The sequence below is a fragment of the Girardinichthys multiradiatus genome, chromosome 2, assembly GCF_021462225.1.
Source record: "Girardinichthys multiradiatus isolate DD_20200921_A chromosome 2, DD_fGirMul_XY1, whole genome shotgun sequence".
Classification (NCBI taxonomy): domain Eukaryota; kingdom Metazoa; phylum Chordata; class Actinopteri; order Cyprinodontiformes; family Goodeidae; genus Girardinichthys; species Girardinichthys multiradiatus.
This window is the reverse complement of record NC_061795.1, coordinates 44026128-44044730: the sequence shown is the minus strand read 5'-3', so window position 1 is coordinate 44044730 and position 18603 is coordinate 44026128. Positions and strand designations below refer to the sequence as shown.

Here is an 18603-nt window from a genome sequence, read left to right as displayed (position 1 = left end):
TGATTCGTGCTTTAGGACATGGCGCATTATCCTGCTGGAAGTAACCATCAGAAGATGGGTACACTGTGGTCATAAAGGGATGGACATGGTCAGCAACAATACTCAGGTAGGCTGTGGCGTTGGCACGATGCTCAATTGGTACTAAGGGGCCCAAAGTGTGACAAGAAAATATCCCCCACACCATTACACCACCACCACCAGCCTGAACCGTTGATACGAGGCAGGATGGATCCATGCTTTCATGTTGACGCCAAATTCTGACTCTACCATCCGAATGTCGCAGCAGAAATCGAGACTCATCAGACCAGGCAACATTTTTCCAATCTTCTATTATCCAGTTTTGGTGAGCCTGTGCAAATTGTAGCCTCAGTTTCCTGTTCTTAGCTGACAGGAATGGCACCTGGTGTGGTCTTCTGCTGCTGTAGCCCATCCGCCTCAAGGTTCGACATATTGTGCGTTCAGAGATGCTCTTCTGCATGCCTTGGTTGTAACGAGTGGTTATTTGAGTTACTGTTGCCTTTCTATCAGCTCGAACCAGTCTGGCCATTCTGCTCTGACCTCTGGGATCAACAAGGCATTTGCGCCCACAGAACTCCGGCTCACTGGATATTTTCTCTTTTTCGGACCATTCTCTGTAAACCCTAGAGATGGTAGTGCTTGAAAATCCCGTCGATCAGCAGTTTCAGAAATACTCAGACCAGCCCGTCTGGCACCAACAACCATGCCACGTTCAAAGTCACTTAAATCACCTTTCTTCACTATTCTGATGCTTGGTTTGAACTGCAGCAGATCATCTTGACCATGTCTACATGCCTAAATGCATTGAGTTGCTCCCATGTGATTGGCTGATTAGAAATTTGCCTTAACGAGCAGTTGGACAGGTGTACCTAATAAAGTGGCCGCTGAGTGTATACAGTTAAGCCCAAAGTCTTAGCCCTAGCAGATTTGAAGTTATTTTAATTCAACCAAGAATTTTGTTTCTGATAAGTAATAATACAGTTATTCCTCAAAAGGCAATAAAACACCTCGAAAGGATTACCAATCTGAAAATATTTCCTTAGCTATTTGGATTTTTCTTATTTTCTCTGCTCATAGGGAATTTTTAATACGCAGTAATAATATGATTAAAGTCTCCATGTCTTCTACTGGTTCAGAACACAGCATCTGCTTCCTGTATTTACGTTTGGTTCTCCCAATTGACACATCCGACCAATAAACAGACAGAACATTCTCGTCTAGTTTGTAGTGAGAGGTTTTGGTTTACTTGGAGTTTTCTCTTTGTGAAAAACAGAACTTCCGGGAAAATTTACAAGTTAAACTCATTAACTGATTCAGGCCGAAGTAAACCAGCTGTAGGCGGAAAACATCCTTAAAGGTATACAGTTACAGAGTAATAGTCAGACCAGTAGAGGCCAGTTAGACCAGTTAAAACTATGGATCTTGGGAATATGTAATCTGGGACAAGTTAAAGTTGTTTTGCTGCTGGTGGTTTAAAACAGGCATCACCAGCTCTCCTGTGAGTTTATATTTTCAGTATCAGCAGCTAAATGAAGTGGGAGCAGCGTTCTCCTTTGAAGCCCTCACTTGTTTATGGAGCGAATCAGGAAGGAGAAGAGGAGTCCACCTTTCCGTCCTCTGAGAGCTGCAGATTGAATCCTCTTCTCCAGAATCAAACACTCCCAGCAGGCACTAAAAATGAGCGCCTTTAATTAATTGCTCTGCCAATCCATTAATAGCAGCTATAATTAGAGGACCATGGGAGATCGCTGGCAGATTAAACGATCCACCCGAATGAACCTCAGGTTGCACTTGTTACCTTTTTATTCACCACAGTTTCAAAGACCAGAGTGAAGCTGCAGCATCTTGTCTTGCTCTTTCTAACAGATGTTTCATAAAACTGTGAATATCTTCAGCTGAAGGTGGATCAGCATGGCTTCCTGCAGGGTCTAATACACCAAGCTGTGTGCCTGTTCAGTATAATAAAGGAAAAACTCTTGTTAACCATGATGAAGAGTGTGCAGTTTGTGACTAAAATGCATGCTGATGTGTTACTCAGAGGTCCCTGCAGATCAGAGGAAGTCTTAGAGGTGGGAACACATGAGCTCAGCCACACGCGTGTCCTCTGCATGTACGCGGATCATTTAGAGCACTTGCACCTAACCAACATGTGGGTCATCAGGTGTATCTGCTGGTTATTTTCCTCATTCAATGCATCAGTTTAGAGTAAAATGTCTACTGGGTGGGTTAAAACTGTGATAGGAACGAAACATCTGTAGCAACAAGAAACTGCTGCTTCTCTAATTTTACAAAGACAAAAAGAACCCAATAAAAGATGTAAAAACTAATTCAGCATAACCATCTGCTGCATAATGGTGTGTAGTTTATTATTTCTGACTGAAACTGGACATCAAACCCTCAGAATACAATCATCACTCATCTTGTTCATGTCTGAGACGTGTCAGATTCAGAGACTCCATGGTGAGAAAACAGTCGCTTTACTAATTTAGCATCATGTGAACCATTTCCTCTAAATGGATTTCTCAAACTTGCTCCACTCGCATTACGTGATTAATGAACCAGCAGTTCTGGGCAAAGGAGCGTGTTGACAAGCAACTCTGGAATCATTGAACTTGATCAGTCAGTTTTCTACCTAAGGAACTTGAACTATGTTTCCCCATGAGGGCAGGAGATGTCTATTGTTCCAGCTCATTCCGAATGATTCACAAAACAGGAACAAAACATTCAAATGCCTTAACAACCAAAACTCATCAGCAGGTTTTAAAAAGCATATTTTATGTAAAAAAAAGTAAGGAACATAAATGTGTTTATTCCAAAATTACCCATTTACTGTGAATAACAAACTGATCTGCAGCTTTTTCCACAGAACCTCATCCTGCAGCGACTAAAATAAATTGAATCTAGAGCAAGAATAGCTGGTAAGGGCTTCAGAGGTGACAATGCAGAAGTTAGAGATTTTTTTTTTTTTTTAAGAAAGAAATTTCAAGAATAGCTTACATCAGGATGTTAGTAATTCAGGATGCAAGAGTTTAATCTATAAATCTGAGTGGAAATAGTATGAAGGAAGAAAACAACTGATCTAATGATTTAAGTCTCATACAGCGGGCAAAATAAGCGAACACCTCAATGTTTTTCTCGTTTTAAATATTTCTAATGGGGCCACTGACATGAAACCACCAGATGTCAACATCAACCCAAGTAATCCACACATGCAAAAGAGTCCAAAAATGAAGTTATGGATAAACACAGAGACATGGGGAACAAGACTTGAACAGACTTACAGAAATGTATTAAATACTTTGTGGAAACTTGTATCTTTGTAAGTAAAACCTCCACAGGGTCTCCTTCAGATTTTCACAGAAAATCTCCTTGTATACAGGTCCTTCTCAAAATATTAGCATATTGTGATAAAGTTAATTATTTTCCATAATGTCAGGATGAAAATTTAACATTCATATATTTTAGATTCATTGCACACTAACTTAAATATTTCAGGTCTTTTATTGTCTTAATACGGATGATTTTGGCTTACAGCTCATGAAAACCCAAAATTCCTATCTCACAAAATTAGCATATTTCATCCGACCAATGAAAGAAAAGGGTTTTTAATACAAAAAACGTCAACCTTCAAGTAATCATGTACAGTTATGCACTCAATACTTGGTCGGGAATCCTTTGGCAGAAATGACTGCTTCAATGCGGCGTGGCATGGAGGCAATCAGCCTGTGGCACTGCTGAGGTCTTATGGAGGCGCCGGATGCTTCGATAGCAGCCTTTAGCTCATCCAGAGTGTTGGGTCTTGAGTCTCTCAACGTTCTCTTCACAATATCCCACAGATTCTCTATGGGGTTCAGGTCAGGAGAGTTGGCAGGCCAATTGAGCACAGTGATACCATGGTCAGTAAACCATTTACCAGTGGGTTTGGCACTGTGAGCAGGTGCCAGGTCGTGCTGAAAAATGAAATCTTCATCTCCATAAAGCTTTTCAGCAGATGGAAGCATGAAGTGCTCCAAAATCTCCTGATAGCTAGCTGCATTGACCCTGCCCTTGATAAAACACAGTGGACCAACACCAGCAGCTGACACGACACCCCAGACCATCACTGACTGTGGGTACTTGACACTGGACTTCTGGCATTTTGGCATTTCCTTCTCCCCAGTCTTCCTCCAGACTCTGGCACCTTGATTTCCGAATGACATGCAGAATTTGCTTTCATCCGAAAAAAGTACTTTGGACCACTGAGCAACAGTCCAGTGATGCTTCTCTGTAGCCCAGGTCTGGGGAATGCGGCACCTGTAGCCCATTTCCTGCACACGCCTGTGCACGGTGGCTCTGGATGTTTCTACTCCAGACTCAGTCCACTGCTTCCGCAGGTCCCCCAAGGTCTGGAATCGGCCCTTCTCCACAATCTTCCTCAGGGTCCGGTCACCTCTTCTCGTTGTGCAGCGTTTTCTGCCACACTTTTTCCTTCCCACAGACTTCCCACTGAGGTGCCTTGATACAGCACTCTGGGAACAGCCTATTTGTTCAGAAATTTCTTTCTGTGTCTTACCCTCTTGCTTGAGGGTGTCAATAGTGGCCTTCTGGACAGCAGTCAGGTCGGCAGTCTTACCCATGATTGGGGTTTTGAGTGATGAACCAGGCTGGGAGTTTTAAAGGCCTCAGGAATCTTTTGCAGGTGTTTAGAGTTAACTCGTTGATTCAGATGATTAGGTTCATAGCTCGTTTAGAGACCCTTTTAATGATATGCTAATTTTGTGAGATAGGAATTTTGGGTTTTCATGAGCTGTATGCCAAAATCATCTGTATTAAGATAATAAAAGACCTGAAATATTTCAGTTAGTGTGCAATGAATCTAAAATATATAAATGTTAAATTTTCATCATGACATTATGGAAAATAATGAACTTTATCACAATATGCTAATATTTTGAGAAGGACCTGTATTTCTTTGACAATTCTTCCTTCATTTTCATAAAGTCTGCCACAACCATGCACTGTAAGGAAGCCCACACCATGATGTTCCCACCAGCAAACTTCACTTCTGCCATGGTGTTTTGGGGGTGATGTGCAGAACCAGTCTTCCTCCAAACATGATGTCTGCAATAAAATCCAAAGGGTTCTGCTTTGACCTCATCTGATCTATGTTCTCCCAGTATTTCACTCACTTCTGTAAATATTCTGCAGCAAACTTTAAACAGGCTTTAACTTGCCTTTTCTTCAGTAGTGGCATCTTACGCAGTAAGAGTGCATAAAACCCATTGCAGTTGAGTGCATCACTTATTGTGTTCATGATAAAGATTGTGTCTGCCATTTCCGGGTCTTTCTGAAGCTCTTTTCATGACTGCTACTTGGCTCTCGGAAAACCCTTTTGATTACTCTTTTTACTCCACTTTCAGAAATCATACAAGGGGCATCTGTTCCTAGCTGCTTTATGGTAAAATTATGTTTCCACTCCCAGCTTCTGGCATTTTTGAAATGCCGCTGAAATCATTGCCATTATGTTTGGCAATAGTAACATGTTTTGTGAAGATCTCTTTGGCTCACCAATCGTCCCACCTATGTTCATTACATTTTTAGATAAAACCTTTTTTTTTTGGAGTGGCGCAGTAGGTAGCTCTGTTGCCTTGCAGCAAGAAGGTCCTGGGTTTGACTCTTTCTGCACGGAGTTTGCATGTTCTCCCTGTGCATGTGTGGGTTCTCACCGGGTACTCCGGCTTTCTCCCACAATCCAAAGAGATGCCCGTTAGGTTAATTGGTCTCTCTAAATTGCCCTTAGGTGTGTGAATGAGTGTTTGCTTGGTTGTTTGTGGATTGCCCTGTGATGGACTGGCACCCGTCCAGGGTGTACCCCCCCGCTCCCACCCATAGACTGCTGAAGATAGGCACCAGCTTCTCCACAATCCACAATGGAAGAAGCGGTATAGAAAATGACTGACTGACCTTTTTTTGGCCCATCAGTTAAAATTAAAACAGCTGATATTCATTTGCATTTAGCAGGAGGGATGCTTTTTATACAAATTGTTTCCTTCATTTTCAATACTTATTCCCTGTGTCATTCAAGTCCATACCTGTAACATCACTTGTGGAACAATTTGCCCTAATTTCTTTGTATGTGAGGATTACTCTTGTTTCCAAGATCTGGTGTGAATTTCACATCAACGGCCCCATTAGGAATATTTAAACAAAAAAAAAACAAAAAAGTGTTCAAATACGTTTTTTTATGTGCTGTACACAATTTGACCCTTTTTAACATATCTGCCATTAAAAACCCAAAAAAAGGAAACCAGTCAAAATTGCTAAACATAGCAACACTGAGTCATGATCTCAGATCAAAGTTAGGACAACCGTTAAACAGTTCCTTCAGACTCAAACTGTGATAGAGAAAAGCAATCTCATTGAAGAAAAGTCCTACAATAAAAGAGACATTTTAACAGTTCATTCAGTCACTTTCTTGAAGGAAGGTTCCTGGCTATGAAAAAGCGTACATTTGCAGCTTCTCTTTTTGTTTCGTAAGAAAGTGGTTTTGAGGTTCAGTTTGTCATTTGGACTGCATCTCTTTAGGTTTCTTATACTTGTTCTGATGGCCTGTCTTTACTTTTAGATGCAACCAAGAAACCAGTACAAACAGAAATTCACTTGTTTCTGTCTCTTTCTAGCCATCATTGAAGGTTTTTACAGAGATGGGTATGTCTGCATTAGCTTCTCGGTTCTGTTATAATTCTTAGTAATTATTTATGTTTAAACTCCGGCAGCTCCTTTACTTTGCTTCCATCTCCTTCCTCTCCAACTCCTGGTCATCCTAACAGCATGGAGCTGCCACTGCCGGTTTTGGTGGATGACTTTCTCTTTGCAGGTTATTGTGGGCAGGAATCTTTCCATTTTCCAGAAATGGATTTAATATTCTCAGGTTGAAAGTTGTTGGTTTGGAATCTTTTATTTCTGAACTTAACACAGATCCACCAGTTTGTAACAAAATATGCAGAATCCCAGACGAGGTGAAACCTTTTGCAACTCACTATAAATATCAGTCAGAGCCACTGTACATGTCTGATACTTTTAAGTTCTGAACTGTTTATTATAAACTTCTTCTCACATGTACAAAAAAACTAAAATAGGTGATTTAAAATAAGGGACAAAAAATAGAGGTGTTTCTTTTTTTTTGTACTGCAGGTTTCCGTATGAGGTCTGAAACACAGTCTATGGTCTTTTTACAGTTCCTGAGGTTCAAATATGAAAAGTAAAAACAAAACCTAGATCAGATCATACCCATAACCGTTTTCACTCAAACTGACCAATATTACAGAATTAAACTCCAGCGGGAAACATCTGGATGAAGATGAAAACCACAGCAGGATGGTTTTCTTTCAGCGACTCTGACACATAACTTCCTGTGCTGAGCTGTTCGCCGCTTTGAACGGATTGTCACCAACTAATCTCACGATTATCTTCTCTGTTCACCAATTCATCAGAGGGTCCATAAATCTGCTGCAGGCAGTGGCTGCAGAGTATCGCTGCTGCTTTCACGCTGAAACAAAACAGCCGTTTTTTGCTCTGATTTAGTCGGCAGAATCAGATAACATAACTGAGCTGCAGAAACAGTTTGGGGTCAAATGAGTCGATGCAGCTTCAGTTCATTAATCCGACTAAAAACAGCAGAAAATTAAGCAAAGATGACTTGCTCTTATTGATTCATTTTACAAACTAATTAAGTAGAAACATCATCATCTCACTGGAAAAATTCTTCAGACAGAAAAAATTCAGAGATGATCCGAATACGATCAGAATCTGACTGATTCTTTCTTTCCGCTGCTGGATTTCAGCTTTTCACGTCATGCATGTAAACCTCCAACTGATACATTTCCAGTAAATTAAAATTCAACCAGATTGTTTTGGAGCATCTGAATCAGCGACTGATTGATGATTAATTATACTGAACAGTGAAAGATCTGAGAGGATGATGAAAAGTTTCCTAATAGAAGCTTAAACAGCAAAAACAACATTGATGGAACAAAGTATTACAAATATTTTTAATCAAACGGGAGTTTGGTTCATACAAACTAAACTGGTGAAAAACAATGACAATAGAGAGCAGAGTAGTCATCTCCTATGAAGCATCTGATGATCTCATGAAGCGTCTCTTTAGCTCTGAAACATTAAATCAAACCAAATTCACCTCTTCCTCTGCTTCATGACTTTCTAAACAGGCTTAACATCTTGCTCTCGACTCTTCTACTCGACTTTAAATGGGTTTTACATCGTTATGCACAGGTGTGAAGACGTTCCGGGTGTCAAGGTTTAAAAATGAATAAAGAAATATGGATCCAAAACCAATAAACTTCTGGGTTCCTCTGTTCCTGTGGTTTAAAGTCCTTTTAACGAGATGCAAGACACCTGTTGCCGCACACTTGACAGTCAGCTGGCTAAAAGAATGCTGCTTTACTTTATGTTCATTAAATGCATTCAAACTGAAGACACCTATTTCACTCAATGACCCACACGCTGTGTGATGCTCTTTGTTCAGTTCAGTAAAAATGGTTTTGCGGCAGATTTATTCATGTAAAATTCCTCTATCCGGACCTGCTGCACATTTAAGTTTAATAAAAAGTTTACTCAGATTAGTTTGGATATGCCAAAATCCATACAAAAAGAACCTGAATCAGCGGATCAGAGATCAAAGAAAACACCAAAGCGGTGCTGGCCACTGAAATAGGAAATGAAAGTAGGAGAATATTTGTTGTGTTTGTGCAAACATTTCGAGAGGTGGATTTCAAACTGTTACAGAAATAATAACTGAGGGGAAAAACTCTGGAGCTCAGAGGAGGAGCTGCGGGGGCTTCAGCCGACATCAGGAACACTGCCTGGAATACAGAAAGTTGATTTATTTTTCAATATAAATGTTAACCTCCATCTGCCATGGAGCACGCATACAGGAGCTGTAAACGTTACAGCATGATGAAAGACTCTGACAAAAGGTACGAATATTAATCTCAAAAAATGCACAGGGAGCCATCAGTTGAGGATGGTAATGGTGCTGCAATAGTTTTTAGAAGCTGTTAGCAACATGTTTTACACAGTTATTTTACACTTTCATTAGTTTTGACTAAAATAGTAAACCACCAATGAGCTGATTGGTGTGCCTTCTCTGTCTCTCATGCACACACAGGGTTGTTGCTCCAATCATGAATAAATAATGACTGTTCACATCAGAAGAGTTGTCACCAAAGGGATTTTTGGACGTGGCATCTCATAAGACCATTTAACAACTTTTACACCCCATTATTAAAAAATAAATAAATATAAAAATGCTTTATAGCAGCTGCTTTTCTAAAACGACCTAGTCTAAGCCAGGGGTGTCCAAAGTGAGGCCCGGGGGCCATTTATGGTCTAATTTTGTGTGGCTCCTGAATTCAAACTAAGAATAACACCAGTTCCAGCACAGGAGGCTCATGCAGATGGGATTTTTTATTTTAATTTGGTGCAAAATTATTACAGACAAATTTAAATCTTCTTGCACTAATTTTATTGTAAACAGGACCACATCTATCAAGTGACTTTTACCCAAAAGTACACTTTGGTTCACATAAGGTTTATTAAACTAAACACAGCAGATGTTTTGGGAGAAAGAGCCCAAATAAATTGCAAACTGGATCCCTTTCTTTTAATATGCCAAATTTGCAGAACCCGTTTAAAGTTCTGGACCTTCAATGATCATCAATTTCCTACAAAAGAAATCTGACTGTTTAATTAGTTCAGTTGTGTTTTCCATATTTGCGTATAACGCAGGGACATAAACAACAATGTATGTTCAAATAAGTCATTTCACATGAGAAAAACAGAAAGTCTGTATCTGCAGATATTAAAATGCAGATATCAGGTCTGAATCAGAACCCAAAAATTCTGGATCAGAGCCTCTCTTTCACTTCAAAAACTCTTTGATAATAAGAAAATAACCGATACTGATCCAACAGAAATTTTAATTTTAAGGCTTGATATGTCTGCTGAACCAAAAATTACAGTCGCTATAAATATGGGAAGGACCGATATGAAAATTATGCCCGAAATCAAAATCCGATATTAATTTTGCTTCTATGGCTTTTCACTGACTCTTACTGATATTTATATTATATTTCCATACCCTTTAGACACCATAAAAAACGTGTTAGTGAAACATCCAACAATCCTGCACTGCATTACTATCACACAACCAAACAAAAACTACATGGCCAACCCCTCTCCCAAAACACATACATAAACAGCAACAAGATGGATATAAACATCGGATGATAATATCGGCCCAGGACCGATGTTAAAAAATGACAAACATTGATGCAGATATATTGTGCTGCGCTACTATAAATGTATTTAGGATACACTGTTAAAATAAAAAATAAAAATCACTGAGCAACTTATTAGAGGAATTCATCCTTTAAAATCTCAAACACTGAAAGACAAAATTATTTTCCTAATCAGGTTTTCATGTTTATCTTGAGCTGGAAACCGGAACCAAAATCCAGGTATCTAGTAAATCTGAGTTTACTCATGGCCGACGGGTGACACAGCCAATCAAATTCCACAAAACATCAGCTACATGATATTTCAGTTTCTTTATATCCGCAGTAAAATAGACCTTGGCTACCAGCTATTTCTAGGTGGCAAATATGAACTGCACATTTATAACATTCATTCATTAATAATATTATCCCGGGAATGAAATACTCATAGGTAATATATAACATAATTTGTACTTAGTGTCTGTATGCTGTGAGCGTGGGAAAGCAAAGTCAAATTCCTTGTTTGTCCACATAAACGTGGCTACTAAAGCCAATTGTGATTCTGGACTTTTTAAAATAAGTAAAAAGAGAACTGTAAGCTAAAACCTTCCAACCAGAATTACCTGCAAAGATCTGCCGGGACAAACAGGCCAACATAGAAAAAAAACAAACACGTTTTTAAACATCAGTCCTAGGGATGGGTACTGAATTTGGTACTTTTATAGGTACTGACCGAATTCCGTCGGTACTACCGAGTACCTATTCATGTAAAATCAATGTTTCGGTACCTAAACACATCACAACACAAACAGCTTGAGGTTGTTTTGATATATTCATTAAAGTTTATATATTGAGAAATAAATATGTTAAATTGAAAAATTTTGAGATTAACAAACAAATAAACATTTCTTATCACATAACACACAAAAGTACCGAAAATTGGTAAAGTTGATTACCGATACGATTCCCAGGTACCGGGAATCGGTACGTATCGGTTAAAATGTACCCATCCCTAATCAGTCCCTCGGTTACAGGCAGCGTGGAGTGTTTCAACAAATCATTCCAGCTTCGTGACGTCTTTTTGAATGTTTGTCTCGACTGGAAACTTCAGCGCCCACAGAGAGAAACATTTTCACGAAAACTTTCTGATTCAGGCTGAACTCCTGCTCCTCTTCAGAACAGATTTCAGTCTGATTTCAGGGTTAAACTTCAGCGCCCGGGAACCGTCAGAAACATTGGGCTGCAGCGGCACACATGTTGGACCTCTGTGACGTGTTGCAGCGTCACAGCTGGATGGTTGTCAAGGGAAACATGGAAACAGGACCTGCAGGCTCTTTATGAACTGACATCCTCAGGATTTTTCTTCTCTGACAAGTCTGAGTATTTGTCATGATCACACTTTCACTTTTAGTTTTTGTTAGAGTAAGAACACTTTATATGCCTGCTTGTAATTTATCCATCATGTGTTTTAAAGATTTTAACCCAGTTTGTGCTTTGCTGGAATCACATTTCAACATTGGCTGAGGTTATTGTTTTTAGAATAAATCTGATTTACATTTAAAATATATATATCATGTGGATGTTTGTCAGAAACACAGACCCATCAGCTTTAGGAATGCTCTGATTTTTTATTTTTTTTATTTCTCTTGGCATTATCGTGTTTATACCTTCAGGTTTTATTTCTGGTCATTTAGTCCGTAGAAAATGTTTTTCCTGTTCAGTCTCTGAGGATTAAACCCGTTTCTGGTATCATTTCTCCTTTTTTTCCCCAATTGTCTTTCGTCTTCTTGAAAATAATTTTATCTATAATACAGTTTTGATCCATAATAAATGCCTGCCTGTACTGTCAACATGTAAGCTGTGGATGTTGAGTTTAAAACTGTCTATAAGACTTTATATGTTGTAATGCTCCTTATTCTGTTTTCTACCATCAGTTGGGTTTCTAAGTCTATATTTCTGTCCAATCTCCAGGATTTATTTTGTTTTGTAAGTTGTTCTTTTCAAACATATTTTTTTGTTTATTTTAGAGTATTCTATGTTCATTATTTTTTGCCCAGATTTGTCTCAGTGCAGTTTATGGAATAAGTGCATGAATTAGATTATTTTTGTGTTTCATGTGTTATTTTTTCCTCTTGCAGTTCAGTTTCTGATCACCATTTGTTTTGATTATAATGCTGCTTTTTAAAATAATGTTAAATATGGACTTTTTTAAATTAGAAATTCATTGAACCATAAAAATGACAATTTGTTCATTCTGTGACCTGCAGTGTGCTGCATCATGTTTAAATCAGCATATTTGTGGTAATGCTCCTTTTCAGAGGAACCAAGCAGATTCTCCAGGAGCTGAATAGTTTGGGTTTTATTTGTTAATCTTGTATTCATACCTTTAACATCTAAATGACTTAGTTGAGATTTGTTTGGTTGTTTTTGTTTTAATCTTTGAGTTTTCTGGCTCTTCTTGTATTTTCTGAAAGAATCCTACTCAAATGTTTGTCTGTATTCTAGTTTTGATCGGTCCAGTTCACACTCTGCCACCCAGTGAGTTTCAGGCAATCTGTGCATTTGTTGTAATGTTTCTTTCAGAGGAACTTAGCAGTTTCATAAGGAGCTGAAGCAGCCAGTGTTTGAACAGCTGAGGAGGAACTCACCTCCTGCAGAAGATCTTGAAGCCGAAGGTCCTGCTGTTTTGTTGGCAGCTGGGGGCCGGGGCCTCAGAGGGCAACTCAGTGTTGGAGGCTGAGGAGGACGATGTGGAGGTGACGGGCTCTTCTGCTCCTTCTTGAGTGCTCTGTTCCTCCTGATCCTGCTGCTCCTCTGCCTGATCCATGGCCACCTCTCCTCTCACAGGCTGGGCTGCTCCAGGGTCAACGCTTCGCTCAGGCGCTCCAGGCTGCAAACAGCCATTGTGACAGCTGCTCAACTTTCCACTGACAGCTCTCAGACACAGGAAGTGCAGCTTCAGATCTTTCGCGTGTGTCCTCTCAGCAACAGCTCTGCTAAGCGTCACTTCACACCAGGAAGCTGAAACTCAGACAACTCTTTTGTGAGTAGTGGAGGAGCAGGAGGTGGGGGTTGTTGGTCTCTACGCTCACTTCCTTCCTGGTCCTAACCCTCCCAGCCTGAGGAAGCCAGTCTCCTCTGCATGCTCTCTGAGCACAGCTGCATATCCAGGAAGTTTCCAACCAAATGATGAGAAAACCTGAGAGCTCAGAGTGAAGAAGAGGCTGTTGAGCTCCTCTTCCTTCTCTTAACTCGACCTGTTGCTGCTCCTTTTTACAATTTGGCCTCCTCTCAGCAGAGTCCAGCGTCTCTGCTGTTCTGCTTCACGCTTTTCTCTTGACTTTTTATCTTAGCTCTGTGGCTCTCCCTCTCCTCTTCCTCTGTCCCGCCCACAGCCCTGCTCTTCAACCTCTGATTGGCTGAGGACAGAGGGGTGAGCTCTGCTGCCACCAACTGGTGCTTCAGACACTCTGCAGCTGCTGAGGAGACCTAAAAAGAAAGGAAGGGAAGAAAGTAAACTCAGTTTTTCACCAGACTCAGGTTTCATTCTCTTTGTACTCACTAAAAACAGTACTTTCAGATGAGGAACACTGAAACTAATCAGGTGGCAAAGATGAGAGCTGCTCCTCTTTGCCACATGAGGCATTTGAGGTGAGAAACACTGAAACTGATCATGTGGTGAAGACGAGCCTTGCTCCTCTTCACTTGGATAACATCTCTGCAGCTCTGCTCTGCTCAGCTGCCCTCCCACATACGTTTTACATAAAGATGGTAAAACATCCCACACTGCAGTGAAGCAGAGGCCGCACGGCCGCACCGAGACCCACGCATGCTTCTTCACCACATGCACGTGGCGGCTTCATCCCCTGGGTTCCCGCTCTAAGGAGAAACCGCACCATGAGATGAGGCAGGTTATTTTTGACAGCCAATTAAAACAGAGGTGCAGCGGGCAGGAGGACATTTGACTTGAAAAAAGATCACCCACATGTATGCTGAGACAGATAAACTACGCTCTGTACGGCGGTCCATGTGGCTTTGACATTCTGTTCACAACTGTTCTAACAGAACTTGTCCAACTGTATCTGCATCAGGGAACCACCTGTTCAATGACAAAACTGTAGCTGAATCGTGGTTTTCCTGTAGGATCTTTGTTCTAAAGCTTAGAAAAGACTTCTCACTGCTGCTTCTGTGTTGGTGTATGAACCCACCTTTTCTAAGGGTGCATCTAAACAGTTTACCTACACAATGTTCAATGTCATTGAGCTCCGAAGCGCTCTTAAACTTTAAAGATCCTAAATTGTATTTAAGCCAGCAAACCGATAAATATAGAAAACCTATCCATCCATTTTCCATACAGGGTTGCAGGGGAGCTCGTGCCCATCTCCAGCAGTCTACAAGTGAGAGATGGGGTACACCCTGGACAGGGCGCCATTCCATCACAGGCCAGCACAAAGGACAAACAACCATGCACAGTCTCATTCACACCTAAGGGCAATTTAGAGAGACCAGTTTGGTTAGTTTGGTCCTCAAAACCATTAGGTTTGGGACTGTGGGAGGAAGTTGGAGTACCCAGAGACAACCCACGCATGCACAGGGAGAACATGCAAACTATGAGAATCGAATCCAGGACCTTCCTGCTGCAAAGCAACACTGCTATCAACTGCACCACTGTGCAGCCCAATATAAACAGGCATACATATACACATGGACAAAATTGTTGGGACCCCTCGGTTAATGAAAGAAAACCCCACAATGGTCACAGAAATAACTAGAACCTGACAAAGGTAATAATGAATAAACATTCTATGAAAATTAACAAGTGAAAGTCAGACATTGCTTTTTAAACATGCTCCAAAAGAATTATTTTTAAAAATAAACTCATGAAACAGGCCTGGACAAAAATGATGGTAGCATTGACTTAATCTTTTGTTGCACAACCTTTTGAGGCAATCGCTGCAATCAAATGATTCCTATAACTGTTAATGAGACTTCTGCACCTTTCAGCAGGTATTTTGGCCCACTCCTCATGAGCAAACTGCTCCAGTTGTCTCAGGTTTGAAGGGTGGTTTTTCCAGACGGCATGTTTCAGCTCCTTCCAAAGATGCTCAATAGGATTTAGGTCAGGGCTCATAGAAGGCCACTTCAGAATAGTCCAATGTTTTCCTCTTAGCCATTCTTGGGTGTTTTAGCTGTGTTTTGGGACATTAACCTGGTGCAAGACCCATGACCTGCGACTGAGACCAAGCTTTCTGACACTGAGCAGCACATTTATCTCTAGAATTGCTTGATAGTCTTGAGATTTCACCCTTTGCCAGATGCAGCAAAGCAGCCCAGAACATAACAGAGCCTCCTCCATGTTTCATAGTAGGGACTTTGTTCTTTTCTTCATATGCTTCATTTTTCCGTCGGCGAACATAGACTTGATGTGCCTTGCTAAAAAGTCCGATTTTTGTCTCATCTGTCCATAGGATATTCTCCCAGAAGCTTTGTGGCTTTTCAACATGTAGTTTGGCAAACTCCAGTCTGGCTTTTTTATGATTTGTTTTCAACAATGGTGTCGGATGGTGCGATCTGACACTGTAACACACAAACAACCATGCACACACTCATTCATACACCTAAGGTCAATTTAGAGTGACCAATTAACCTAACAGGCATGTCTTTGGACTGTGGGAGGAAGCTGGAGTACCCGGTGAGAACCCACGCATGCACAGGGAGAACATGCAAACTCCATGCAGAAAGACCCCAGGCCGGGAATCGAACCCAGGACCTTCTTGCTGCAAGGCAACAGTGCTACCAACTGTGCCACCGTTGGTATATATAGGCCACTGTGGGCCTATATATATATATATATATATAGGCCTCCCTGTGCATATATATATATATAGAGAGGCCCACTGACTAATTACGAGAATGTAGACACCTGTGATGCTAATTAATGGACACACCTTGATTTAACATGTCCCTTTGGTCACATTATTTTCAGGGGTACCATAATTTTTTTCAGACCTGTTTCATGAGTTTATTTTTTTAAATAATTCTGTTGAAGCATGTTTGAAAAGCAATGTCTGTCTTTCATTTGTTCATTTTCACAGAATTTTTATTCATTATTACCTTTGTCAGATTCAAGTTATTTCTGTGACCATTGTGGGTTTTTCTTTCATTAACCGAGGGGTACCAACAATTTTGTCCACGTGTGTAACTCATTATTGCCAGTACCATGACATTAACATGGATGAGTAATTTTAAAAGACACTTCTGCAAAAAAAGCCTTTTAAATAAAGCAAAATAAAAATTGGAAGCACTATTTGGTTAAGGAGATTAACAGGAATTTGAATGTTCTTCCAGAAAGGCATTTGTGAGGTCAGACAGATTTTGGATTAGAAGACTAGCCTCACAGTCTCTGCTCTAGTTCATCCCAAAGGGGATCCATCAGGTTGAACTCGTGACTCAGTAAAGGCCAGTCAAGATCTTCCATACCCAGCTCGCCCATCCACGTCTTTATGGAACTCTCTTTGCATGCTGGTTCACAGACATATAACAAGCCCAAGTTGGGATCCTGAAACATTACGATTTCCTTTCACTTGACCTCCTGAAAAAGAGCCTCATCATCTTCTGTGCACCAAACTTGACACAATGCAGTCGGGCACGTACTGTTCTTCTGCCAACCCAGAACCTGTTGGAATGCCAAACAAATGGGCATGATTCATCACACCAGAAAACACATCTCCATTGCTCTAGAAACTCCTGCAACATGCTTTACATCCTCACATTCAACGCTTTGCATTGCTTTGTGATGTACATCGTGGATTTGAAAGCCCCAAAGTTTTTATCTACTATAGCTCGTTTTGAGCCATTGCTATTGATTCTGTAGAAATGTGGTGATCTCTTAACACTATAGCACATCGTAGCTGAGTTGCTTCCCTTCCCAATTGCTTCCAATCATTATAATACCAATAACAAGTCATATTTTAGAGGTGTTGCCTGGTCATTTCTTGACCCACATGCAGAATCTGCAGAATCAGAGAGAGAAATGCCTTTAATGGAGGTTTGCAGCAGGAGAGAAAGCAGGCTCTCTGAACTGAAAGAAAGGTTTTCAAAGCTTACTGAGTAGCAGAGCAAGGTTAATTCTGGGGAGGTTTGTCCATCCTGGCTGAGGCTTAAAATGAAGTCTTCTGTGAAGAATTAACTTCCTAGTGAGTGTTGGATTTGAATGGCGCTGGTGAGAACATGAGGAGGGGTGGAGAACGTTGGAGGGCGGACAGGCTGAGAATAGCTGGGGGCATTGAATTTTTGAGGACTTGGATCCAGAGAACTGTTATCATGGAAATGATCTTGAAGAGGAACCAAGGTAAGGCTAGAGCAGGTGAGGTAACTGCAACCTGAGAGGCACAGATGATCAGAGGTAAGGTTGAAGAGGTAGAATCCAAAGAACATTAACTAGATAAAAAACAAAAATCACAAAGGAACTCAGAGATTGAAGTGGCTTGGCTCTAACAGGTAGGTTGAGCATCAGGCAAAGAATAACAGTCTCTGATCTTTTGTATGAGTTTTCTTTTTATTTTGTTCAAAAAATTATTTTTGACTTTTTTCTGACATACCCAGTGATGGATCCCTGTCTGAGGCATCACAGTCCCACGTTTCCATTTTCTTATTATACCAAGTGTTTGGAAAAGCACAAATCATCTAAAAATATAATTTAAAAAATAAATAAAGAAGGTAAAAATAAATTCACGTCCACAGGTTTATGAAGCGGGTACTGTCACAGCATTAACATGGGTGAAGTTTGTATTTTACACTTACATTTTGGAGTCCTTCTGTTGGTTTTACCAATTTTAACTGGTCAGCTGAGAAAAAAGAGCAAAAACACTGCAATCCTAAGAGTCTCCAGTGACGTCTGTAAAATGAAGCTTCTAGAAACGTTCTGCTTTTTTACTATAATTCTGCACAGAATCAAGTGACAGAGCTTCGTTTTTTACTTCATACATACAATCTTTTAACTACTGATACACAAAACTAGCTTGATTGCCCTTAGAAGTCATTTTGAAGGACTTCAAGCATCTACCATAAATAATTTCCTGTTAATATTTGACAAAATTATAAAATTTAATCTTTATATATTGATCTTTCCTCAATCATCACAAATTTTTGTTGTAAAAAAATTTTGTTGTGTTTCCTGAGAGATCATTGCATGTGAGTCAGAAGATTGCTACAAATCACGACATATGTAGCATAGGCCGGCTGAGAAACCTCTGAAAAATGCAGATATTGTGATAAAAATTTGTCTCACGAATTAGGCAATGTCGTTACC

General features: G+C 40.3%; 1 protein-coding gene across 1 annotated transcript in view; it reads right to left on the bottom strand.

Annotated features, from left to right (window-relative positions):
- Positions 1-13647, bottom strand: part of dgkzb (diacylglycerol kinase, zeta b) — a 70936-nt gene extending 57289 nt beyond the window's left edge. The window contains exon 1 of the mRNA XM_047385616.1: positions 12941-13647. Within this exon, the coding sequence (XP_047241572.1) occupies positions 12941-13119 (179 nt within the window). The 5' untranslated portion in view covers positions 13120-13647. The remainder of the gene's footprint in view (positions 1-12940) is intronic.
- Between the last annotated feature and the right edge of the window lie 4956 nt (positions 13648-18603).